Source organism: Stegostoma tigrinum, chromosome 26 (assembly GCF_030684315.1).
Source record: "Stegostoma tigrinum isolate sSteTig4 chromosome 26, sSteTig4.hap1, whole genome shotgun sequence".
Classification (NCBI taxonomy): Eukaryota; Metazoa; Chordata; class Chondrichthyes; order Orectolobiformes; family Stegostomatidae; genus Stegostoma; species Stegostoma tigrinum.
In genome coordinates, this window is record NC_081379.1 from 10,190,460 (window position 1) to 10,217,284 (window position 26,825).

Sequence of the window (26,825 nt, forward strand, 5' to 3'; positions counted from 1 at the left end):
TGTAGTGTACATTAACGATCTAGATAAAAACGTAGGAGGTTTGACCAGTGAATTTGCACACGAAAATTGGCAGTATGGTAAATAGTGAGGAGAAAAGCCTTGGCCTCCAAGATATAATGGTCGGATGGGAAGAGCAGTGGTAAATGGAATTTGATCCAGAAAGTGTGAGATGATGTATTTTGAGAGGTCTAATATAGATGCCTGTGGGTGATAACATCAAGTTCTGCAAAGAACTGATTACCATCAGCATATATCTCAGCCCAACTTCTCTTGATCCCTCCACTGCAACACTCCCTGCCAACATTGTGCTAGATGAGCAAGATTCTCCAGCTAAATGTAAATATGTCTTAATTGAAACCATAGTCTTTTATTGCTTTAATTGAGGACCAAAAGAAAAAATACTTCACACAAAGCTATTCCAGCCTGCCTCAGAACATTTCCTCATCTATGTTTTGTTACTGTGACTCTTTTAAACAAAATTCCCTCTGCATCATCCCCATCAAACACTCCCAGGGCAGATACAGCCCAGGGTTAAATACTGTACAGAGTAAAGACCCCTCTACTCTTTTGAACAGGAAAACCACCTGCTGCAATCTTTCAAACTAAAACAGGAAAGTAAAGCTCCTTTTACTGTTTAAAAATGAAAGTAAAGTGGTCTCTACACTTCTAAGCAAAGAGTAGATTTCCCCTGGTATTGTCCCCATCAGAATTCCCAGGGCAGGAACACTTAGCTCTTGACTGGACGATCCAATGTACTCTAAGATGGTGTTTCATCTTCCAGTTTCCAAAGGCTTCTGCTGACCCAGTCTCTGCTGTCCATATCTTAACTTGCATCAACACTTATCACCAATTACTGAGGTAATGGGAACTGCTGATGCTGTAATAACAAGGTGTAGAGTTGGATGAATACAGCAGGCCCAGCAACATCAGAGGAGCAGCAAAACTGACATTTCAGGGTAGCTGAGCTGTGTTGGCTCAGTTCAACAATGCCTCAAATATAATATCCTCATACTTGTTTGGAACAACCTCCATAGCCTTACTCCTAAAACTGAACGGTCTGCATTCCTCCAATTCTGGCCTCCTCCACTTGGTTCATTTTGATCACTGCACTATTGGCAAATTGTGCTTTCATGTGCCTCAGTTGTAAGCTTACTGACATTTATGGCACAGAAGGAAGCCATTCAGCCCAACAGTGTCTTTATCTGTCAACAAAAATCTAATTAAACAACTACCATTTTCTATTTTTTGGCCCATGACCCTGAGGGCAACACAAGAGAATATTCAAACACTGCTTAAATGTTGAGAGTTTCTGACTCAACCACTCCTTCAGGCTGTGAACTCTGGACTATCACCATCCTCAGACAGGAAAAGATATTGTCTTAAGCTTCGAGATAATGGGAACTGCAGATGCTGGAGAATCCGAGACAACAAAGTGTGGAGCTGGATGAGCACAGCAGGCCAAGCAGCATCTTAGGAGCACAAAAGCTGATGTTTCGGGTCTAGACCCTTCATCAGAAAAAGGGGGATGGGGAGAGGATTCTGAAATAAATAGGGAGAGAGGGGGAGGTGGATCGAAGATGGATAAAGGAAAAGATAGGTAGAGAGGAGACGGACAAGTTAAAAGGCCGGGGATGGAACCTGTAGGGGTGAGGATAGGTGGGGAGGTAGGGAGGGGATTGGTCAGTCCGGGGAGGACGGACGGGTCAAGGGGGCGGGATGCGGTTAGTAGGTAGGAGATGGGGGTGTGGCTTAAGGTGGGACGAGGGGATAGGTGAGAGGAAGAACAGGTTCGGGAGGCGGGAACGAGTTAGGCTGGTTTTGGGATGCAGTGGGGGGAGGGGAGATTTTGAAGCTGGTGAAATCCACATTGATACCACTGGGCTGCAGGGTTCCCAAGCGCAATACGACTTGCTGTTCCTGCAACCTTCGGGTGGCATCGTTATGGCACTGCAGGAGGCCCAGGGTAGACATGTCGTCTAAGGAATGCGAGGGGGAGTTGAAACGGTTTGTGACTGAGAAGTGCGGTTGTTTATTGCGAACCAAGCGTAGGTGTTCTGCAAAGCGGTCCCCATGCATCCGCTTGGTTTCCCCAGTGTAGAGGTAGCCACAACAGGTACAGCAGATGTAGTACACCACATTGGCAGATGTGTGGGTGAACATCTGCTTGATGTGGAAAGCCAACCTGGGGCCTGGGATGTGGTTGAGGGAGGAGGTGCAGGGGCAGGTGTAGCACTTCCTGCAGTTACAGCGGAAAGTGCCGGGTGTGGTGGAGTTGGAGGGGAGTGTGGAGTGGACAAGGCACTCCTAGAGAGAGTGGTCTCTCCGGAAGGCAGACAAGGGTGGGGATGGAAAAATGTCTTTGGTGGTGGGGTCGGATTGTAGATGGCGGAAGTGTCGGAGGATGATGCGTTGTATCCGGAGGTTGGTAGGGTGGTATGTGAGGGCGAGAGGGATTCTCTTTTGGCGATTATTGCAGGGACAGGGTGTGAGCGATGAGTTGCAGGAAATGCGGGAGACACGGTCGAGGGCATTCTCGGTCCTTGAAGAACGAGGACATCTGGGATGTGCGGGAGTGGAATGCCTCATCCTGGGAGCAGATGTGACAGAGGCAAAGGGATTGGGAACAGGTTAGAATTTTTTCAGGAAAGTGGGTGGGAGGAGGTGTACTCTAGGTAGCTGTGGGAGTCGATGGGCTTGAAATGGACGTCGGTTTCTATTTGATTGCCTGAGATGGAGACAGAGAGGTCCAGGAAGATGAGCGATGTGTCGGAGATGGTCCAGGTGAACTTGAGGTTGGGATGGAAGGTGTTGGTGAAGTGGATGTACCGTTCGAGCTCCTCTCGGGAGCACGAGGCAGCGCCGATACAGTCATCAATGTAACGGAGGAAGAGGTGGGGTTTGGGGCCAGTGTAGGTGCGGAAGAGGGACTGTTCCACGTAACCTACAAAGAGGCAGGTATAGTTTGGGGTCGTGCGGGTACCCATGGCCACCCCCTTTGTCTGTAGAAAGTGGGAGGAATTGAAAGAGAAGTTGAGGGTGAGGATGAGTTAGGCTAGGGGGATGAGGGTGTCGGTGGAGGGGGCCTGGTCGGGCCTGTGGGACTGGAAGAAGTGCAGGTGTCTGGACTGGACATCCATGGTGAAAACCTGTCCTTCCTCTCACCTATCACCTCCTCCCACCTCAAGCCACACCTCCATTTCCTACCTACTAACCTTATCCCGCCACCTTGACCCGTCTGTCCTCCCCGGACTGACCTATCCCCTCCCTACCTCCCCACCTATCCTCACCTCTACAGGCTCCAACCCCGGCCCTTTAACTTGTCTGTCTCCTCTCCACCTATCTTCTCCTCTATCCATCTTCAATCTGCCTCCCCCTCTCATTTCAGAACCCTCTCCCCATCCCCCTTTCTGATGAAGGGTCTAGACCCGAAACGTCAGCTTTTGTGCTCCTAAGATGCTGTGTACATCCAGCTCCATACTTTGTTGTCTCGGATTCTCCTAAGCTTAGCTTTCCATCTCTTAACCCCCTGCAGTTATTGACCGCTCTACCAGCGGATAAAGCAACTTCCTATCCACTAACTTTGCAGCACAAATTGCTCATCCGAAACGGCTGTGACGAGGCTATCTGAAAGTTATCGCTCAAACTGACCAATTTCTTGACACTGGATAATTGCTGGTGAATCCCCATTTGTGAACAGTGGTGCAATTAAGAATGACTTGCAACTGTTTTCCTTGTTACAAATTGCCAGGCTTTCCACATGCTCTCAAAATAGTCAGTGTTGCGCTCTTGCTATTGTTTTTCTGGCAAATGTAAACTCTGAACAGGACAGCCATAGTAAAGGTATTTTAATAACCAATTTCTTGAAGAGTCAAATAAATAATTGTATACCATAAACACGTTCAGCAGAAAGAGCCAGTCAAACACCAAAACTGTCAGCCACCTTCAATAAGGAAGCAGATGGTGGATTCATGACTAGAGTCAGAGTGGATGGAAGCAGGGAACTCACTACAAATCGATAGCAAACTGTTTACAGCAAATTAACAACATACTGCGGGGGCTGAGGAAGAAATACTAAGAGAATTAATAGGGTCAGGTGAAGTACGATAGCAGAGGAAGTTTCTGGTTAGCAAAAACACCAACAGTGTTTCATTGGAATAAAATAACATACTTTATAATGTAAGTGCTATGCAAACTCACAGCATGCAACCACCCATTTAAATTAATAAGTAGAGGCAGGTCCATCCTGAAACCATAGTAAATTTTGATTCCTTGCTGTTGTTATGGGAACAGTTAATTAAGGATTGAAGTTTCCTGACAAATTCTGGGAATGTCTACTGACTGGTGCAGAGCAAAAATTTTACTGCGATGCTTTCTTTCTAACCTCAAGATTTCCAAGAAATTGACAGTTTCTTGTCGAAGAGAAAACAAGGTGTAGAGCTGGACGAACACAGCAGAGGAGCAGGAAGAGTGAAGGAGGGTCTAGGATTAAAATGTCAGCTTTCCTGCTCGGCCTGCTGTATTCATCCAGCTCTACACCTTGTTATCTCAGATTTTCCAGCATCTGCAGTTCCTACTATCTCTGACAGTTTCTTGTAATTGCAAGCATCACTTGGAAGGCAAAACAGATTGTTAAGGAATGGTGTCATTGGCCTGACCTCAATGACTTGTGGCAGCAGTTAAATATTCTCAAATTGTTTTTCTAAAACAATTTATTTTTGATTCTGAGATTTATATGGCTGTGAGAAGTGGAGGGGCTGGGACAATATGCAGTGGGCACTATTGAGGAGAGGCTGCTTTGAAGTTATTCAAGGGTTAAATGCTGCTTATTTGACTAGATGGTTCATACTTCTTGAAGATCAAAAATAGCTTTTCTTTTGGTTATGTGATAACGCAGAGTAAAATTGTAGGATACATCCCTTTCTATAATCTGAGCTTTGGCTCACTGGTCATAGTTACTTCAGTGACTCAAACACAACTTAGGTCAATACTTCAGCTGCAATATCAGAAGAGGTGCTTTTCAGATGACTTATTGAATAAAGACACCATGATGATCCTATAAATAATATCCCAAGAGTAAGGGATCTCTCAGCATTTAATTCTCAAACAACCTTTAACCCTCAAAATCAACATTACAGAATCAGCTAGTCATTTACCATATCCACATTTGAAGTCAGACTTGAAACATTTTGCTTCTCTATTATCTCAGTCCCAGGACATCACTACACGAGCTCCTCAGGCTAGTATCCTATTCCCAAACATCTTCAGCTGTGTCAATGAACTTTCCTCCATAAATGATGATGATTACACACAATGTTCAGCACCATTATTAACTTCAGATAGTGAAGTCGTCTGTACCTGCATACAGTAAGGCCTGGACAACAGAGGCTTCAGCTAAGCGGCAAGCAACATTCATGCCATGCAAACGACAGGCAGTGGCCATCTCCAACAACGGGACGAAACCATTATACCTCAACATTCACTGAATCCCTCCCCCCTCTACAACTCAACATCCTGTGAATTGACTATAAGCTGAACTGGGAGCCATAGTACTTATATGGCTGATCAAGAGCAGTTCAGCTATTAGGTATGCTACAGCAAGTAACTCACCTGACTTTATTTACCACAACCACTATCTACAAAAGCACAAGCCAGGGATGTAACAGAATACTTCCTGCTAAAAGAATTAAGCTCCAACAACATGCAAATTCAGCACCATCTAGAACAAAGTCACTTGACTGGCAACCATCTAACACTTTCAATATTTATACCCACCACAACCACCAGTGGCAGCAAGTATGTACCATCACATCATACACTGCAGTAGGTCAGCTTCTGTAAATCAAAGTTCCTTCGACAGCACTTCCCAAAACTTCCATCTGGACAGTAAAGATTGCAAAAGACAACAAATCTATGGGAGCACTTCAGCTTCAAGTTCCTCTCCAAGCCAGGCATACAATCCTGACTTGGAATTAGAATTGCCATTCCTTCACTGTTGTTCATCAAAATCCTGGAACATTGTTGACGTACCCACGTCATCACAGACCATAGCAATACAATGTGACTTCACCCTTGAGGTCAATCAAAATACTAGCCTAGCCAGCATTCCAGGTCTGTGAAATAGTAAAGAAAAAGACTGCCAACTCTATGTTTACAGTATTTTGTTTTAGCAAAAGTAACATTGGGTCTCATCATCCTGAGGTTGTGAAAAATACATGCATATAGAAAGAGATAGTAGGAACTGCTGACACTGGAGTCTGAGACAACACAGTGTGGAGCTGGAGGAACACAGCAGGCCAGGCAGCAGAGGAACAGGAAAGCTGACGTTTGAGGTTAGGACCCTCAAAAAAATCAGGGATGCGGAAGGAGATCCAAAATAAATAGAGGAGGAGCGTGGCTGGGTAAAGGAGTTGTGATAGTGGTAGGTGAGTGCAGGTAGGCAGTGGTGGGGATTGGTCAGTGAGGTGGGAGAGAAAATGGACAGGTCAAGAAGGTGGGGATGAGGGGGAGGGTTGGTCATGAGGTTGGGGGTGGGGAGATTTTGAAACTATATACATATAGTAAGTTCTAAGTCAGCGACTTGCTAGAAATGCAAACAAAAATGCTGAGCTTGTGTGATAGCCCTTTAGAGTAAATAGGTGCCTCAAAATATGTGAACTGCCGATGCAAAGTTCAATAAAGAAAAAAGTCATGGTACAAACCCCTCTCTCGTTTATTCACATCTCTCTCCATTTGGCTGGCTCAAGGTGGCATTGCAAAGACACGATATCCACTCTCATTGACTCAGCAAGTTATACCAATGGGAAAACAAACAAAAAACATACTTGATATTGAGACACCTAAATATGTGACCAAAGGACTAGCAGCATACTGAGGTAGCAATAGACTACAGACTACTAACTTTCACCAATACAAATCTCTGCCAAATCATCATTGCTTGAAACTCATACTTTGAATGATCAAGTTCAAATACAAAAAGTATCAATGGGAACTTTATTTATTGGAAGCTATGGCCTTTACCCCTGACATGTAGGCATAAGTTTTTTGGGGAACTAGCATGATAGGTTTGATGACACCTCAGTGATTAAATGATTCGGGTTTTCCAGAGATTGCACATGTTCAAAAGAAATCAGCAATTTATATGGTTCTTACAACATTGCCGAGATACCAATCTCTCACTACAGACGGGATTCAAAGAGGTGAATGGAGACATTATATTTCACATGTACAGGAAGAATACTGAATAATCCTGGGTCTCAAAAATAAGGCTGTGAATTATAATATTTAAAATGACTTGAGGCATCAAATTTTATCAAATATAACTGGCTAATTTTAGTCACAGCATTTCTGTAGACACCATCTAAAAATTAACAGATATCACAAATCGACATAACAATTCCAATCATTTCTATTCTAAAATGCTTTGTTGCACATACTAATTACACATTCATTTGTAGTCATGTGTATATTTACTGAACAAGTGATTAATGACAACAGAGTATAAATGATTTAAAAATAAAGTTTTATTCAGTGTGAAAAACTAATGTTCAAATTATTGAAAACTTTGAGAATCATACAGACCAAAAACAAGTAAAATAAAAATACATAACACTGATGAGCCAAGATGCTTTCCCAGTTTAAAAAAAAAGTGTGGTAGCTGAATGAACAACCTTGGTACAGTAGCCACAAGTCAGACTTGCCTGCTAGAAATTTTATGCAATCTCCTCACTATAATATAAGTCATTATCTACATTTACAAACAGATTATTTCACATAGCTTTGAGATACTTCCTCCATTTTAGTGATATCAAATTACTGCCAATGGAAAGCAAAAGATTTCCACCCACTAAACAGCGTAACATAGATTCAATATTTGAGCTTTTTAAACAAGATTACACAACTTCCCAGTGAACCCACTATATCACAACTAAGCTACTGGAAGTGGAAACTGCTACCTCTGTCAGCATTTCTGGCTCTTGCATTTGCTTTCCTTGACTTTGGCAAGGTTCCCTTCTTCTACCACGTACACAGTCCTGTCACACTAACTTACATGATTCCTTTAAGTGAACTTGCATAACACAAAAAAAAGTTGGACACGTTCTTTGATACCAGTGGTTTTACCAGTCAGGCACATTCAAGGAAAAGGTTGGTAATATTACAGCAAGTCCAATAAGTACTGTACCACTCAAACAACTCCCATTTCAAAAATCTGTGTGTCAAAACGTAAGTAAATGTAATTTGGAGCATTTGAACCAAACTACAAAACAAGTATAACTGCAATCTGTTTTATATTTCTCTTCTCATGCACATGTAACGTTCAATGAATGGGCAGGAGTACAAATGGAAATTTACCAAAATCTCATCATAGAAACCAGAGGTAGAGCCAGGACTTTCAATACAAATAGTACTTAGCAAACTTATGTATCTATAATTCTGGCTTGTCATTTCAAATCCAGGAGTTGCTGGACATTTCTTTGATGAACTTGAGCATTCTTCCAAATTTTCTTAGATTTAATCCAATGACAATACATCAGCAAATCCCTGATTCAGTTACCTTCTGCTGCATTTTTAAGATCAGTTCCAACAAATTCATCTGTAAGGTCAGTTCCTGTAAGGTAGAGAGAAACAAAACCATTTAGAACTTCGATCACTAAAAGCTTTGTGGCCTTACTGGATATTTGGCAATGTCCTGTCTATGATACTGTGCCACAACTGGCTAATTTGTTTTGGTCTCAGGGCGAGACATGTTTTTGGATGAGAACAGCCAACACAAAGCATTCAATAAAACTGAAGAAATGTCAATTTGCACTGGATTTTACTTGCACTTGAAATTCCTCAGGCTTGTGCTGGTCTGGCTAATTTCTGGTGAATTGTTCCAAAATTAATGATACATACTCTAGCGATTGTCTAATTTGGGCATTGAGGGGGAAAATGTTTGTGCTAGGAAGCAAAATTATCCAGACATTGGTAAGCTACATCAAATCCTACATACTCAAAGCATACAGGTTCCCTTGTATCTACGACACTTGTTCTATTCGGTCGTAAAGGTCGTGGGTTTGGAACTGACCAAAGGGAAGCAGCCCAGCTAAGCCCTTCGGAGTCGCCCTGTCCTTCCAAATGTTTTTCAACAGTAATAAAAAAGTGTAATCTACAGCATATTTTTCTCCCTTTCTAACAGAGGCAATGGGACCAACTGTAACATTAAAAATATCAGTCAGTTTAGCAGGGTGGTTATTAAACCTAGGACCTTTCAGCCTAACCATTTGCTGCATAGGATAAACTCACAGCCAATGGAAAAGAAGAGTTACAGTGATGGTGCTGCTTTAAACATTCACAAAGAACATGAGTTTATTAAATACGTACACTTGCACATTTTATTGTGCTATTGCTGATTGTCAGTCTATGGCTAAGCAGTTTTAGAACTTAGGTCCATTAAGCTCTGTAAACAAGCCTCTCAACAAGAATGCTCTTTGAGTTGTTTGAGAGATGATCTGTTACCCAAACACACAAGCAAACTATTTACAGCCGACAGACATTTGGACAGAACAAAATCAGGCTTGAAAATCTAATAGTGACTATGTACTGTTTTAAATCCATTAGCATAAAGTATAATTGGTAAACAAAGGAAAGTGACCCAAAAAAATAAAGATTATACCAGACATCTTTGAGGAGGGTCACCTGAGGGTTTGTAGTAATGTAGAATCCTGGAACACCAGCCTTCTCCAGGGTGTTCTGCTGGTCAATCACTTTTTGATCCAGTTCCAAGACTATCTTCTCATCCATCATCCTTTGCTCATCCTTGACTCTCTGCTCCAATGCCTGGGGGTGGAAAAAAAAAAGTGTGATGGCGCTCAAACGTGTTTAAGTTGAAGATAGGAGAAAAGAACAAAAATACCACTGGCCCTGTCCTAAATTGTACAGCAACAGCAAAGGAATGTAATTGTTTAAAAAAAATACAATTAAGTCTTGCAAACACAAGTTTCTGTTCATTTAAGCTTAGTAAGTTCTGAGAGGGGAAGTAAGAGTTATGTTTATCTATTTCCCTGACGACTTACAACAAATCAGACGACCCATCAGTACTGGTACAAGTGTGAAGTAATTTTCAGACTGAAGACAGCTCTGATCATGACAACTTGAAATCAATAAAAGTGACCAAATTGTAACAAGTGAAACATATCGAATATAGTCCAAGACTTAGGAATTAGCATTTAAATTGTATTGAAAAAAAATCAAAAAGAAAGAGAGAGAGTCATTATCAATGTCATGTTACATTTTGGGGAGCACCTTTGTTATGTCACATGTACACAAGTGAACAAAATGCACTAACCCTCAAATTAAATAAGAAAAATCTCTGGATATTAGCTCATCTTGTACAAAAAGTTTAGGCAAACTCAAAAAGCTTGGAGAAAGGATTAAAGCCATTGTGAAAGCAGGTTAACTCAAATCTTTTACCTCAAGTTCCCTTTGCTGTGCTGCACGGAGCACTGCCATGTTGTGGGTCTTGCAGCTCTGTAATGCCTCCTTGTGTTTTTTTAGCAACTCCTGTTTAAGGGCTTTAAGGAAAAAAACAAAGTAACTTTCTTGCAAGAAATACAATATTATACCAGAACCACAATTTTTCCTAAGGGAACTGTACTGGTTTCCAGGCCAACTTGCAAGCTGTGGACCTTTCCTTACAAAGGCAATGTACCAGCTGTTTTGATGTCAGGTTCTTTGCTAATGGTTCTGTGAAGCCTATTGCAATCAGAATATTTTATTATGTTAGATGCACTATAAAATTATAGCAATAAATAAGTTTGTAGCAATATATAAATTTGTGATAATATCAGAGATTTATCTGTTAGACATTGACATTATCTTCCTATTATAGGTTTTCTAAGTGAGTTGGCCTGATCTTTGCTGCTAATCTGTTCATGTTAGCCATCAATAAGGACTGATGTCCTCTTGCATGTGATGGCATGGTGCAATGTCACTGGATCGGTAACAAAGTGGTCCAGGCTAATGCTTTGTGAACATATATCCAAATCCCATCATTGAATTTAAATTCAGTTAAGGATCCTACAACAATTCTGGTAACGTCATTGAACTAGTAAGCCAAAATACCCAGCCAGTGCCCTGGGTTCAAATCCCACCAGGGCAGATGGAGAAATCTGAATCCAATAAAAGGATCTGGAATTAAAAGCTAGCTTCACGGTGACCGTGTAACGACCATCAATTGTTGTAAAAACACTAGTGTCTTTTAGGAAAGAAACCTGCCATCTACGTGAGGCGTGGCCTGCAGGTGATTCCAGGCCCACAGTAACGTGGTTAGCTCCTCACTACCACTTAGTTTAAGGGCAATTAGGGATGCTTAAATACTGGCCTAGTCAATGATGTTCATACCCAGAATGTGATTCAGACAAACCCTTGATAACTATGAATTATTTCATTTGAAAGTGTTAATACAAAACAAAGAACTGCAGATGCTTAAAATTAAGTTGTTCAAGAAACTCAGTAGATCGGGCAGCATATGTGGAGGGAGAAACAGCGTCAATCTTTTGAATGCAGGGACCCTTCTTCAGAACCAGGTCTGACAAACCTGCCGAGTTTCTCTAGCAATTTCAGGTTAATGAAATAAACAAAAATAATCATTCTCGGTCATAAAAATTTATCTGGTTCACTAACGTCCTCAAGGGAAAGGATTCTGTTTTTACATCATCTGGCCTACCAGTGAGATGGCCCAGCAAACTACTTATTTCAGGAGCAACAAAAAAAAACACAAAACATTTTTAGTCCCACTATAAAAAGTATTTAAAAACAGAAGTAGTAATGCTAACCATTCTATGGAGTTTGAGAGATGCAGTGAGTATTGTCTCCGCCTTTGAAAGGGAGCACTGGGGCTCAAATTTCTCTTCAGGATTTGATGGTAAGGGAAAGTAGATTATAATACTACCAAACAAGATAATATTACCATCACAGCCTGTGTCTCAAGGCTACAATAAGTGGTAAAATGCTTCATAGTAACTGAAGCACCTCAGGGAGCTGGTTGATCAAATTGGGTATACTGCCAGCACAGGTCAGGTCAGTACCAACTACATAGTGTGCAATTCTACTTCCAGCTGTGAAGTATTTGGACCTGCCTCTTTGCCCTACACATTGTCACAGTCCTATAGGTCAGGCCAACTTTCAGGCAGCTTAAAATAAATTTAGTTTCTGTACCACAGCCTAGAAAAGTTAAACAGTAAAATTTCCTCATCAAATGACATGTACCGGTGAACTCATTTTATATTCTTCAAAACGCAGGACCAGTATATTCAGTTCCAAGTACATTTTTTTGGAAAGCAGTTTTCTTTCCCTCTGGATAGTGATTTCTGCCGATAACATTTGCTATGTTTAAGGAGAACCACATTTTAGAACAAGTTTAAACCCCTCCTCCCCTTTTCATCGATTGAATTTCAATTTTCGATCTAGAACATCCCCAGGCTTGCTACCTCTGTGTTCACTGTGCAGTTTCAGACGCTGGTTGTAGAGATTTTTCTCAGTCAGATGCTGAATCTCAAGCAAACCCTGTACAATCTCAAAGACAGTGCCATCAATCAAAGCCAAGGCCAGGTTACTTAGTATATCGTAGGATAATCGCTGTTGGCATGAGCTAAAAACAGAAAAAGAAAATATCCTGCATTAAAAAAGGTAAACATTTAACCACAGTCAAGATGCATGGAAAAAACAATGATGCTTCAGATGAACCTTTCATCCTAGCTTTCAAAAAGTACAGATAAGAGACTTAAACACTTCAAAAGCATGAAACAAACAGGCAGTTAACAGAACGATCTTTAAAACGCTTCATGGAAACAGATTAAATGGACAAATTGGTAGTAACATGACATAGACAATGGATACATTTAAGAAAAATCAGTGTAAACTTTCTTCTCATTACCATTGTTCTATCCTTTTTAAGTACCACTCACTTGTAATTCTTATCTAGTACTCAGAATCATAGAATCCCTACAGTGTGGAAGCAGGCCATTTAGCCCATTGAGTCCAATCTGATCCTCCAAAAAGCATCTCACGTGTACCATTCCCCCTCTCCCCCCTTATTCCTGTAACCCTGCATCTCCCATGACTAACCACTAGTCTGCACATCCCTGGACACTATGGCTGCGCTAAATTGTCCAATCCATCTAACCTGTACATCTTTGGACTGCAGGAGAAAATCCATGCAGAAACACCAAGAATGTATGAAGCTTGCACAGTCAGTTGCCCAAGTGTCCCTCGCACTATGTGGCAGCAGCACTAACCACTAGCCTGTACTGACAGTAGTTGCTGCCCTGGATCATTAACTTTTCCTCCAATTAACTATAAAGGAGGAGATGCTAGCTGCCACTATCATCAAAATGGAAAGTCTAAAACAACAGCCATTTGTTTTTCATGGAGGGCCACAATGAAAATAAAAAATAACAAAATTCATATCGGTTTTCCCAAATAACATTTTTAGACTGTTGTGCCACTATTCAAGGAAGACCGCAAGCATGATAACTGCCAACATTTGTTCCGAAAGGATTATCTGGGCATAAACAATGCCATAGAATATGACAGGCAACCAGAGCAACTACAACAGGTTACACCAAAGCTATAGGCAGCCACTTTGGTCAGGCCCAGGTACAGATTCAACAGGAGTTTCTAGCCTTGCCTAAGATCCTATACTAAAAAGTATGAGGTTGGAGTGCAGCCATTTGAAACAGACATCCCTCATTGATGAAACATGATTGCAGATCTTCAAGTTCTATGTTGATATGGACCATGGACTGATGCAAACTACAGCAGTTATAGGCTGCCTGGAATCAGTGAAGTGAACCAAATTGCTCCATGGAATACCTTGACTAAACATGCAGTGGGCAACCCTAGCAATTGTTTATTAGCTGCACCCCATTACTGGAATCAACATCTGAGAGTGGCGAATACAATTTTATTCAAGGATACCAAATGAGGTATGATTGTTAGATATTTCCAACCAGGAAAGCTACTGATTCTCAAGTGAGGCTATGGAAGCAAAAATGTGAAGTAGAAATTTCCCTGTTGTAGAAATGTAGTAAAAAGCAGAAAGATTGGATTAGTGAACAGTTTATTTTTACAAATTGCAAAAGGGATTTTTTTGTTGCTAAATTGATTCAGGATTAAGTTTCGGTGGTTGAGACAGCATTTACTGCCTATTCCTGTTGATCAGATGTGCTTTCAAATTAATAACCAATTAAATGTTACCTTTAAACCAAACTGTATGATGGGACAATAGATTATATTTATCAACAACTGAGTGTATGAGACAAGATTTCAAAAATACACTGAGCTGGAGACTGTCAAATAGAAGTCTGGACTTTTGAAAATAAGAACCTTTAAGCTCTTTCACATCCACATGATATCTCAATGTTTTTTAAGAAAATACTAAATTCATGGGACATGGTCTTTGCTGGCTGGGCCAATATTTAATGCCCACCCATAGTTGCCCTCGAAGGCGATAGCAAGCTACATTCTTGAATCACTGCAGACTATTTAGTGCTGTGGGTATACCCACAATGCTTCACTGCCAATGAAGGACAATTGATATGGCAGCTAATTTGTGCAGATTAAAATCCCAGAAGCCACAATGTAATACCGGCCAGATATTGTGACTTGATGGAGGATAAAATATTGGCTTGCGCACCAGGGATAATTCACCTGTCGTTCTTCAAAAAGTGCCAAAGTGACATTTTGTGTCTACCTCCAGTGCAGATACGGCATTGAAGGGTCACAACCTGAAACATCAGCTTTCCTGCTCCTCTGATGCTGCCTGGCCTGCTGTGTTCCTCCAGCTCCACAGTGTTACCATCATTTCCTGGTTTGGTCTGGTGTACATGTGACTCCAGACCCACAGCAATGTGGGTGACTCTGAACTGCCCTCTGGGCAATTAGGGATGAGCAATAAATACTGCCCATTCAGCCTCATCCCATGAATGAATAAAAGAAAACAATGTTTATTAGTCAGATTTTCAGAATATTGGTAGAATAGCCGAAAAATAAGATTCAGCATTCAAGTCCCACCTGCTCCAGAGCAGGATCATACCATCTCTGAACAGGACGATCAAAAATATCTAGAATGTTCGAATTTACTGTTCTGCTACCTTGATAGATCTTTGACCAGACTCTGCAGCTGAGACAGAAGGTGATAATGCTGTTCCTGCTGCTTAGCGATATCTGCTGGTTCTTCATATACCTCTACGGTTTTATTCATCTTCAAAAAAGTTGTTTCGAGGAAATCATCCCAGTATCAAGGGACCAGCTTCTTTCAAAAAGGAATGCCCACTCCTAAAACAGATTTAGAAATGATTTCTAATGTTGCCAAGAGCATCAGGCCAAAGAACTTCATCTCTAATTTTCACAAAAATAGGTTCTTCTATTTTTTATTTAACATTTGACAATTACATCTTCACACTGTACAGTCACATGTGGAAGTGAATTTCTTTACTACTCCCTCTGTTGCCTAAGAACTGTAAACACAACAACCAAGCGATAAGATATTTTTAGTTCAAAACACCCGATTTTCCACCCACACCATCCCCTACCTTAACCAATTACTAATGCAACCAGCACATTACCATTTAAGATACATGCCACCCATACAACAGAAATATTTGTTGTTCCCCATGGTACCTACTTCTAAAAATGCAATTGATACTCAGGTTGAAAGAGAGGACAGCTGTGCTTAATATCTAGGCAGCATTCAATCAGAAACAATGCTAATAAGTTCCAGCAAAATTGAAGGAGACAGAGACCAAAGAGAGAAAAATCTACCCATGGCTGCAGTTACATCTGACACAAAGGCAAATAACTCGTCAAGAATAAGAGATAACGTGTGGAGCTGGATGAACACAGCAGGCCAAGCAGCATCTTAGGACCACAAAAGCTGACGTTTCGGGCCTAGAGCCTTCATCGGAAAAGCTTTTCTGATGAAGGCTCTAGGCCCGAAATGTCAGCTTTTGTGGTCCTAAGATGCTGCTTGGCCTGCTGTGTTCATCCAGCTCCACACTTTGTTATCTCGGATTCTCCAGCATCTGCAGTTCCCATTATCTCTAACTCATCAAGATGTCTGAGTACTAGTAGGGATTTACCATTAACTATTATTTCAGTGACTTCAGTACAGTTGGTTTGATTGCAGTGAGAGATTGCAAAGCATTTCAAAATTTGTCAGGTAAGACTTTAATTCCTATGGACCTGATGTAATTTTATGTAAAAACTGCATCCTGTGTGCACGCTGGCCATTAGATCAAAAACGGAAATAAGGTCCACAAACTGCAACTCTCCTACAATGTAATAAAATGTGAGGCTGGATGAACACAGCAGGCCAAGCAGCATCTCAGGAGCACAAAAGCTGACGTTTCGGGCCTAGACCCTTCATCAGAGAGGGGGATGGGGGAAGGGAACTGGAATAAATAGGGAGAGAGGGGGAGGCGGACCGAAGATGGAGAGTAAAGAAGATAGGTGGAGAGGGTGTAGGTGGGGAGGTAGGGAGGGGATAGGTCAGTCCAGGGAAGACGGACAGGTCAAGGAGGTGGGATGAGGTTAGTAGGTAGCTGGGGGTGCGGCTTGGGGTGGGAGGAAGGGATGGGTGAGAGGAAGAACCGGTTAGGGAGGCAGAGACAGGTTGGACTGGTTTTGGGATGCAGTGGGTGGAGGGGAAGAGCTGGGCTGGTTGTGTGGTGCAGTGGGGGGAGGGGATGAACTGGGCTGGTTTAGGGATGCAGTAGGGGAAGGGGAGATTTTGAAACTGGTGAAGTCCACATTGATACCATTGGGCTGCAGGGTTCCCAGGCGGAATATGAGTTGCTGTTCCTGCAACCTTCGGGTAGCATCATTGTGGCAGTGCAGGAGGCCCATGATGGACATGTCATCTAAAGAATGGGAGGGGGAGTGGAAATGGTTTGCGACTGGGAGGTGCAGTGTTTGTTGCGAACTGAGCGGAGGTGTTCTGCAAAGCGGTCCCCAAGCCTCCGCTTGGTTTCCCCAATGTAGAGGAAGCCGCACCGGGTACAGTGGATGCAGTATACCACATTGGCAGATGTGCAGGTGAACCTCTGCTTAATGTGGAATGTCATCTTGGGGCCTGGGATGGGGGTGAGGGAGGAGGTGTGGGGGCAAGTGTAGCATTTCCTGCGGTTGCAGGGGAAGGTATCCCCAACCTGTCTCTGCCTCCCTAACCGGTTCTTCCTCTCACCCATCCCTCCCTCCCACCCCAAGCCGCACCCCCATCTACCTACTAACCTCATCCCACCTCCTTGACCTGTCCGTCTTCCCTGGACTGACCTATCCCCTCCCTACCTCCCCACCTATACTCTCCTCTCCACCTATCTTCTTTACTCTCCATCTTCGGTCCGCCTCCCCCTCCCTCCCTATTTATTCCAGAACCCTCACCCCATCCCCCTCTCTGATGAAGGGTCTAGGCCCGAAACGTCAGCTTTTGTGCTCCTGGGATGCGGTGTTCATCCCGCCTCACATTTTATTATTCCAGGTGAAATCGGTGCGAATTAGTGACTACAATTTACACATGATGCAAACTCATTCAAAAGCGAAAACAGCTTCCAAAACATATCATACCGTACTCTGACTCAATCCTTAAATAATACAGCATAATGAAGACGAGGTTATACCGTAAAAAAAAATTCTTTCACACAGAGGGCAGCATCGCTCAATAAAAAGAAAACCGTTTCAAAGTCAGAATTTGTTCCTTTTTAGAAGAAAAAATCCCGCAGCTATTCGAAATATGCCAGGTCTATTTTGAAGAAAATCCTATACCAGGCCGCACTCCTAACAGATTTAACCGTCTGCCTCCCACCATCCCTTACTACCTCCGCCATCTTGAGTGTGGCACCACCGCCGACTCAAGCAACGTCACCCAGTCACCCAACATCCGCCATCTTGAGTGTGGCGCCTACGCCCGTCTTTCGCAATGCGCCTCCCAATTTCCGCCATCTTGAGTGTGGCGCGATCAGCGCTTTTGTTAGTTTGTGGGGCCCCCAGTGGTTCATGTGGACCTGGATTGAAGGAGAGGAGGAAGAGGAAATAACCTGGAGATGAAGATAGAGAATTATTATTAATCAATCTGCACAGATATGTTATTGCGCACTTTGGGAGCAGAATCAGGGCTAGGGACACTACCATTGCACCACAAGAACTCATTAATCTTCTTTTAAAGGGTATAATTGTAAAGGCAATGACTGGGGTTGTATAGAACATTGAACAGTTCAGCACAGTACAGGCCCTTTGGCCCATGATGCTGTCTGTGCCAACCTATTATTCCTACTCTAAGATCAAACTACTCTGCATACCCTACATTTTACTATCATCCACGTGCCTATCCAAGAGTCGCTTAAATGTTCTTAATGAACCTGACTCCACTGCCAGCAACACATTCCATGCACTCACCACTCTGAAAAGAACCTACCTCTAACATCTCCTCTATACCTTCTTTCAATCACCTTAAAAATATGCCCCCTCATAATAGTCATTTCCATCCTGGGAAAAAGTCTCTGGCTATCTCCACTTTATGCCTCTCAGAATTACAGGAGTAGGCCATTCAACCCATTGAACCTGACCTATATTCAATGTAACAAGAGCTGAACAAACACTTTAATTCTTTTTACCCACTCCATAAGTCTAAATGCCACTAGTAATCAGAAATCTATCACACCTTCTACCTTAAACATACTCAAAAGACTGGGCTTCCACAGCCTTCTGGGCTAACAAATTCCAAGGTTCACAGCCCTTCAAGTAAACTTATTTTGCCCCATCTGGGTCCTAATTGTCATCTCGCTTATTTTTAAATTATGCTCCCTGGTTCTAAGCTCCCTAACCACTGTATAACTCATGCAAGTGGCAGAAGAGGTTGAGAAGGTAATTTATATAGCATATGGTATAGCATATAGCATATGTGCCTTCTCAATAGTGGGATTGAAAAAAAGTTGCATTATATTAAAGTTAGAAAAAATACTGGTTCTGCCTCAAATGGAGTATTGTGTTCACATCTGGACACCACCTTAGGAAAGGTATGGAGACATTAGAAGTTCATTAATGGGATGAGGGCATTGCTGTCTAGGCAGCATTTATTGCCCATCCCTAATTGCCCAGAGGACATTATTAGAGGCAACCACATTGCTGTGGGTCTGGAGTTACATGTAGGCCAGACGAGGTAAGGATGGCAGTTTCCTTCACTAAAGGATGTCAGTAAACCAGATGGGTTTTTCCTGATAATCGATAATGGATTCATAGTCATTATTAGATTCTTAATTCCAGATATTTTATTGAATTCAAATTCTATCATCTCCTGAGGTGGGATTGGAACCTCGGGCCCCAGAACATTACCTGGGTCTCTGGATTAACAGTCCAGTGATAATACCACCAGGCCATCGCCTCCCCAGGAGTGCAGCAGAGATTCCACAAGTTCCAGGAGTAAAGAACTTCAGTCACATTGATTGGAAAAGCTGGGACTTTCCTTTAGAGAAAGCTCAAATGAGATTTAATAAAGGCACTCAAAGACTTGAGCCTTTGACAGGTTCGTTAGGCACAAATCCCACCAATGGTAGGATTGAGGACAGGAGAGCCCAGACATAAGGTCATTTTATTTTTCCCTCCCCACCCTTGTCTGCTTTCTGGAGAAACCACTCTCTCCGGGACTCCCTTGTCCACTCCACACTCCCCTCCAGCCCCACCACACCCGGCACTTACCCCTGCAACCGCAGGAGGTGCTACACCTGCCCCACACCTCCTCCCTCACCCCCATCCCAGGCACCAAGAAGACTTTTCACATCAAGCAGATGTTCACCTGCACTTCTGCTAATGTGGTACACTGCATATGCTGTACCCGTTGTGGCGTCCTCTACATCAGGGAAACCAAGCAGAGCTTAGGGACCGCTTTGCAGAACACCTACGCTTGGTTCGCAATAAACAACTGCACCTCCCAGTCGCGAACCATTTCAACTCCCCCTCCCATTCCTTAGACAAGATGTCCATCCTGGGCCTCCTGCAGTGCCATAATGATGCCACCCAAAGGTTGATTAGATTCCCTACAGTGTGGAAACAGGCCCTTCAGCCCAACAAGTCCACACTGCTCCTTGGAGCATCCCACCCAGACCCATCCCCCTATAACCCACACACCCCTGAACACTACGGGCAATTTGGCATGGCCGATCCACCTCCTGCATATCTTCGGACTGTGGGAGGAAACCGGAGGAAACCCACGCAGACACGGGGAGAATGTGCAAACTCTGTACAGACAGTTAACCGAGGCTGGAACCTGGGTCCCTGACGCTGTGAGGCTGCAGTGCTAACCACTGAGCCACCGTACCACCCAATGCAGGAACAGCAACTCATATTTCGCTTGGGAACCTTGCAGCCCAATGGTATCAATGTGGATTTCACCAGCTTCAAAATCTACACCCAACGCCCCCCCACCCCGCCGCATCCCAAAACTAGCCCAGCTCGTCCCCGCCTGCCTAACTTGTCCTTCCTCTCACCTATCCCCTCCTCCCACCTCAAGCCGCAACACCATTTCCTATCTACTAACCTTATCCCGCCCCCTTGACCTGTACATCCTCCCAGGACTCTAAATGTGGACTAACTAATTTCTTATACAGCTGCACCCTGGCATGCCAACATTTTAATGCAATGTGTAATCAAAAGGGAAGCATGCCATATTTGCCTTCTTTACCACCTTATCCACTTGTGTTGGCAGTCACAGGGCACTGCAGTATTGCACTCCAAGATTTGAATGTGCATCTCACACCTCAGGGTCCTGCCGTTTAGTGTGTACTTTCCTCTTGCATTCAACCTCCCAAAAATGTTTCTGAAGAAGGGTCTAGGCCCGAAACGTCAGCTTTCCTGCTCCTCTGATGCTGCTTGGCCCGCTGTGTTCATTCAGCTCTACACCTTGCTATCACCACACACTTTTCTGGATTAAACAAATTTTGCCAGTAAACTCACGGCTGATCAGTTTGTTTTCCAAATTCCACGTGTCTATCCTTGATAACGCCCAAGAATTTGACTGTAGCAAACGAAATTGTCACCTACACATTGAAATTCCCAGAAAACACTTACCCCAAGAGACAAAAGGAAAGATGTAATACGTTCGCCTTTAAGGGGAGAAGAGAAATCTTTGTTGCACCTTCAGATGAAAAATCCTTAGGTAGATTTTATTTCGTTTTTTCCCCGAGTTTCCAGAAAATGAGAAATCTATTTCATTTGAAAAGTTTAAAATGATTACACCCTGCACAGACGCTAACCGAAGTGGGAGAGCCTTTTATTTCAGAAATATACTGTATTTATAAATTTTTTTTAAATCCTGCAAAGGCACGTAAGCAATTCAGTTCTGTAAAGTGGGATACGAAGAAAACAAACAAACAAAACATTGCTGATTTACGGCATCCGCAGTTCTTTCGGTTTTTATTTAAACAAACATTGGAGTTTGACTGGTTAGCAGCGCTTTTTGGAAACATCCCGGTTCACTGGTTTGAAGATCCACCTCTCTCCTTCCTCTCGGCTGCGGGGAGGTTAGGTCAACCAAGTCGTGGGTGTCACCGAGCTGCCAACCAGCAAAGGAGCAGCCCTCTGGAAGGTGTGTCTGGGAGGGAGCAGACGACTGAATATATTAAATTAGCACTGCAACGCAAAACAGCAAGCGACGCGAGCAGGAAGAAGTCTCCACATAGCCGTGAGGAGGTCTTTCTCATTGCTCCTCTGGTCTCCATTCAGAGTTGTGACGCCTCCTGTAAGGAGATGAGTGCATGACCAGTCGTATGTAGCCTTGTTCTTTGTCCTGAAATTCCATGGAATCCCGGCGCCTTTAAAACTAGGAGGAAGCCCTGGGGAGTAAATGGCCACCGCCGCTGATACAGAACCGAAAGCCACAACATGGTAAGCTTTGCTTTAACCGAAGGTATTTGGATTCGCAACTATTAAGGTTATTCATTGTCCTGTTTGCTCAGGGATGGCAAGCATTCCATAGCTCTCTCTTACTTCTGCAGTCATCTGTTTGCTGCCAGTTTCAATCTGACTCCCAGTTATTGCTGTGTCTTTTAGATTCGCAAAATATTATAAAGGGTTCGAACTGGGTTAATTCTTTGAAATATCCACAACAACAAGTGTATTTATGTTGCACCTTTGACATGGCACACTGTTCCCGCCCGCCCCCCCCCCCGAAAAAATGCATGTTCAGAGTAATGCTCTTGACTTGTGCTATGTTGTGAACTTAGTCAAAGAGCATGTTTGTAAGGTCAGAAGTCAGACGATACTAAGTTATGGTCCAAGTAGTTTATTTGAAATCACAAGCTTTCAAAGTTGCCCCTTTTGTCACCTGATGAAGGGGCAATGCTGTGAAAGCTTGTGATTTCAACTAACCTGTTGGACTATAACCTGGTGTAATCTGGCTTCTGACCTTACCCACCCCAATCCTACACTGGGACCTCCACATCATATTTATGAGAGGCATCTTAAAAAAGGAAAGAGTGATGGTGAGGTTCAAGGAGGAAGTTTGGGAACTTAGGACCCAGATAGGAGAAAACAAATTCTTTGTACTCTAAAGGATAACCATTGTTGAGGAAGTGATATGCACTGGGAGAAGAGCCCTTCCCACTTTGTGGTCAATGTAGACACACTACATGTAAGATGATGTCATGACTTCTATTCCCATGAGGTGTTCTAATTGTATTTGCATCATGCTTGTAACTGATGTTCTTGGGGAGTCTTTTTCAGTAATGCACCACTGGGCTGTTTGGATTTGAAGTTCCTATGCATTGTAAGTTCTTCGAGGCTGTTTTTCTCTGCATTTCACTTCAAAAAAACAACTTCTTCACTGCTGTTATCAGACTTTTGAATAGACTTCACATATATTACAGTTGATCTTTCTCTGCATCTTCTCTGTAGCTGTAATACTATCTTCTGCATGCTTCTTCTTTTACCCTGATGTACATGTGTAAGGTATGATTTGCCTGGATAGCTCGCAAAGCAATACTTTTCACTGCATCTCAATATGTGACAATAATAATATTAAACAAGTAATAGCAGATGCCATTGATTCCCAGTAGCAGGTAATATTTTTTAAAATTCATTCACGGGATGAAGATGTTGCTGACTTAGTCAGCATTTATTTCTCATCCTAATTGTCCATAGGGCAGTTAAGAGTCAACCATATTGCAATGGGTCTAGAGTCACATGTAGGCCAGATGAGGTAAGGATGGTAGTTTCCTTCCCTAAAGGACATTTTTTTTCCCACAATTGATTTGTGGGATGTCATTAGACTTGTTAGTTCCAGATATTTATTGCATTCAAATTCCACCATTTGTCCTGGCAGGATTCAAACCCACATCCCCAGAAAGTGATCTGGATCTCTGGATTAATAATCCAGCGATAATACCGCTAGGCCATTACCTCTCTGGAATATCAACACAGGTAATGTCAACATAATTAGTTGATCATTCTACCTTTGCTTCACCATCCCAAGTTGCTCAGTCCTGCAGTTGGACAGTGAGTTATCACCCATTCTTTGTCAATTTCTTTGGTCCATGACGTATAAAAGCCAGTAATTGATGTTTTGACCATGTTGTGTATGCATGAATTGTATTAATGCAATAACATTGACACTGCCATGGGTAGGATATAAAAATGTTTGTAACTATCCTAAGTTTAAATTCATACCTGTAGTGTGCACATCTGCATAATACCATATGTTTTTTGATGTGCTATCACTGACACTGTGCTGGTTGCTTGCTGGGAGTTTATTTTGATCCTGGTGTTTTTAAAAGTTAGCTATCATAGCCGCCTTATGATTTTGAGTGGAACTGAAGTGTAATGGTCTTTATCATCAAGACTTCTTAAATAACAGGAAGTGTCATATTAAGGAAAAGCAGCGTACTATAGATGTTGAAAATGTGAAATGTAAATGAAATATTCAACAGGCCAGACAAGATTCGCCAGAGAGAGAAATAGAGTCATACAGTACGGAAACAGACTCTTTGGTCCAACTTGTCCATGCTGACCAAGTTTCCCAAACTAAACTAGTCCCATCTGCCTGCATTTGTCCTATATGCCTCTAAACCTTTCCTATTCATGTACTTGACCAAATGTCTTTCTAAATCTTGTAACTGTATCTGCATCTATCACTTCCTCTGGCAGTTCATTCCATACATGAACCACCCTCTGTGTGAAAAAGTTGGTCCTTTGGTCCCTTTTTAAACCTTTCTCCTCTCACCTTAATATTATGCCCTCTACTTTTGAACTCCCCTATCCTGGGAAAAGGCCTTTCCTATTCACATTAACAATGTCCCCATGATTTAATAAACCTCTGTAAGGTCACCCCTCAACCTCCTGTGCTCCAGGGAAAAAGCCCCAGACTATCCAGCCTGTTCTTCTAACTCAAACCCTCCGGTAACATCCTTGTAAATCTCTTCTGCACTATTTCAAAATTATAATATCCTTCTTATAGAAGGGTGACCAGAACTATACACAGTACTCCAAAAGTGTTCCTCACCAAAATTCTGTACAGTCACAACTTAATGTCCCAACTCCTCTAGTCAATGATCTGAGCAATAAAGGCAAGCATGCCAAATGCCTTCTTTTCCACTGTGTCTACCTGTAATGCAACTTTCAATGAACTATGTGCCTGAATCCCTAGATCTGTCTATTCTACAACACTCCCCAGGGCCCTACGATTAATCATGTAAGTCCTGCCCTTGTTCATCTTACCCAAATACAACACCTCACGTTTATCTAAATTAATTTCCATCTGCCACTCCTTGGCCCAATTGATCAAGATCCCTTTGTAATCTCGGATAACATTAGATAGATAACATTTCATATGAATTACACTCCTTCAATTAGTTCCACAGGTGCTGATTAATATTTTAGAAAGCAAAAAAGAAATGTGCATTTATATAGAGCCATTTGTTTGCATTAGTATATCTAAATTGATTTGCTGCCAATAATATACTTTAGAAGCATAGTCGCTGCTGTAATGTAAGAAAAGCAGAAGTCATTTTGCATTCAACATGCCAAAACAAAAGTCATGAGATAATGACTAGATAATCTGTTTTTTGCAATGTTATTCAAGGGGTAAATATTGGCCAGGAGAACTCCTTGGCTATTTTAAAATAGTGGGTAGGGATTTTATGTATCCATCTAGGAGAGCAGATGGAGGGGCCTCAGTTTAATGTCACATTAAAGAGATGGAATTTACCAACAATGTAGCACTCCCTCTGCACTGAACAAATGTCATTCTGGCTTAGAAAGTGCTGCAACATGATTGTCCAAATTGATTAGTTGATGAAGAAGTAACTGAATGCAAAATTGGAAACAAGTCAGCTGCTGACTTGCTTTATTTATAAAACAAAAGTCGTGGGATCTCGGCATTTATGCCTGCCAAGTATTTATTGTCCATCCCTGATTCTCCATGCAAAAGCAACAAGTGTTGAGTTGCTTTCTGGATTTGTTGTGGTCTATGTGGTGAAGATATTCTCACTTAGAAAAATAGTTCTGAGTTTTTGACCCAGTGAAGTCAAAAGATTGACAATCACTTCCATTTTCTTCTTCTATTCCTTTCAAAAAAAATCAAGTTGAAATCACACAGACCAGAATTTGTCACAGAATCACTACGGCACACGGAATGACATTTAAATCTACTCAGGGACTCTTGTAAATCTTCGTCACTATGCATTAAAATAATGGGCAGTGTTTTCATTACAAAACTCTTGACTGTTAAGGTTAACTGGTCAAATTTTATAGCAGCCCAATTGTGCTAGGACCACTAATAAGTGTTAGAATATTTGATTCAATGAGACTAAAAGAGAAAAAGCAAGTTAGTTTTCGTTTCTTTTACCTTCCTATGTTCTTGTTATTTGTATCTTAGATGTACATTGGTCTGTTTGGCTCCTGATGTTTCATGATCCATGCCATTCACATTGCAGTGTAGATGCCATATTTGGCAGCCTTTTGAGTGTCACCTGGGATGAATTAATCTGTGAACAAATAGGAGCTTGTACACACAAAATTGTATGAAAGCGGGGTGAGAATTTTCATTCTGTGCCCATTACAGATTTGGAGTCACAGGTCTGTCAGACAGACTCCGTGTTTTGTCTACTCATTGCCTGTAAGATAATGGATGCTTCCTGTTATACAATGGTACCCTGCCGACAACACCAATTCACATTTACATAATATCTTTAACTTTGTACAGCATCCCAAAACACTTCGCAGAGAATCATGAAACAAAATTCGACACTAAGATATCAAGGAGATATGAGTGATGGAGGCTGGTACAATTAAAAGGTGTCTTGTTGGGTATATGACTAGGTTGCGCCAAATGTTGGCAAAGGGGACTAAATTTCGAAAGGATATCTAGTCAGCATGAACAAGTTGGACCAAAGGGTTTGTTTCTGAGCTGTATGCCTCGACGACCTCACAAACAGGTGACTAAGGCTTATAAAGATCAAAATGTTAAGTTTAAATGACTGTGGCAAGGTTTAGTGAAGGAATTCCAGATTTAGGGCCTAGGCAGCTGAATGCATGGCTGCCAAATGTAGAGAGATGAAAATCGGAAATGTTTAAGAGATCAGAATTGGAGGAGCGACTTTATGGTTGTAAAGCTAGAGCATGTTCTGAAAATGGGGAGGGCAGTGGCCCCTGAAGGGATTTGAAAACAGATGAGGATTTTAAAACATAAGATGGCAAAGAAAAATATGGTATATTCTGCTTCTGTAGACATTTAGCACTGCCTTGTTTACAACAGTCAAAGTCAGGATCTCCACTGGAGGGAGCTCTATAATATCAATGTAACA

The 26,825-nt window shown here is 42.2% G+C and overlaps 3 protein-coding genes across 7 annotated transcripts in view; 1 reads left to right on the forward strand and 2 right to left on the reverse strand.

Annotated features, from left to right (window-relative positions):
• slc7a4 (solute carrier family 7 member 4) overlaps positions 1–6,794 on the reverse strand; it is a 56,030-nt gene extending 49,236 nt beyond the window's left edge. The window contains exon 1 of the mRNA XM_048556651.2: positions 6,699–6,794. The gene's annotated coding sequence lies outside the window, so the exon portion shown is untranslated. The remainder of the gene's footprint in view (positions 1–6,698) is intronic.
• A 704-nt stretch (positions 6,795–7,498) lies between these two features.
• On the reverse strand, positions 7,499–17,950 carry dgcr6 (DiGeorge syndrome critical region gene 6). 3 transcript variants are annotated; one of them, XM_048556695.2, is made up of 6 exons: positions 17,853–17,950; positions 15,132–15,315; positions 12,468–12,628; positions 10,450–10,550; positions 9,676–9,816; positions 7,499–8,605 (listed from the first exon to the last, which is right to left on the reverse strand). In XM_048556695.2, exons 2-6 carry the CDS (start codon positions 15,239–15,241, stop codon positions 8,528–8,530), a joined length of 591 nt encoding a protein of 196 aa, XP_048412652.1. In that variant the 5' UTR covers positions 15,242–15,315; positions 17,853–17,950; the 3' UTR covers positions 7,499–8,527. The 3 variants fall into 3 exon arrangements, with proteins under 3 accessions (XP_048412652.1, XP_048412650.1, XP_048412651.1); XM_048556693.2 differs by having other exon boundaries at positions 17,655–17,887; XM_048556694.2 differs by having other exon boundaries at positions 17,602–17,887.
• A 3,632-nt stretch (positions 17,951–21,582) lies between these two features.
• hps4 (HPS4 biogenesis of lysosomal organelles complex 3 subunit 2) overlaps positions 21,583–26,825 on the forward strand; it is a 55,548-nt gene continuing 50,305 nt past the window's right edge. The window contains exon 1 of one of the 3 annotated variants that reach the window (XR_007249978.1): positions 21,583–21,912. Coding sequence is in view for 1 of the 3 variants with exons in the window: in XM_048556345.2 (XP_048412302.1) it covers positions 21,872–21,912 (41 nt within the window). In the remaining 2 variants the exon portion in view is untranslated. The remainder of the gene's footprint in view (positions 21,913–26,825) is intronic. The other 2 variants (XM_048556344.2, XM_048556345.2) reach the window with 2 other exon arrangements.

Bases quoted from the DNA above. Each gene is read 5' to 3' on its own strand.
- dgcr6 (XM_048556695.2), bottom strand. From the start codon at position 15,241: ATGAATAAAACCGTAGAGGTATATGAAGAACCAGCAGATATCGCTAAG. The intron at 12,629-15,131 runs GTAGCAGAACAG...TTCTGTTTTTAG, and splicing joins CTGGTCAAAGATCTATCAAG to CTCATGCCAACAGCGATTAT. The intron at 8,606-9,675 runs GTGACCCTCCTC...TCTACCTTACAG, and splicing joins ACATTACTACAAACCCTCAG to GAACTGACCTTACAGATGAA.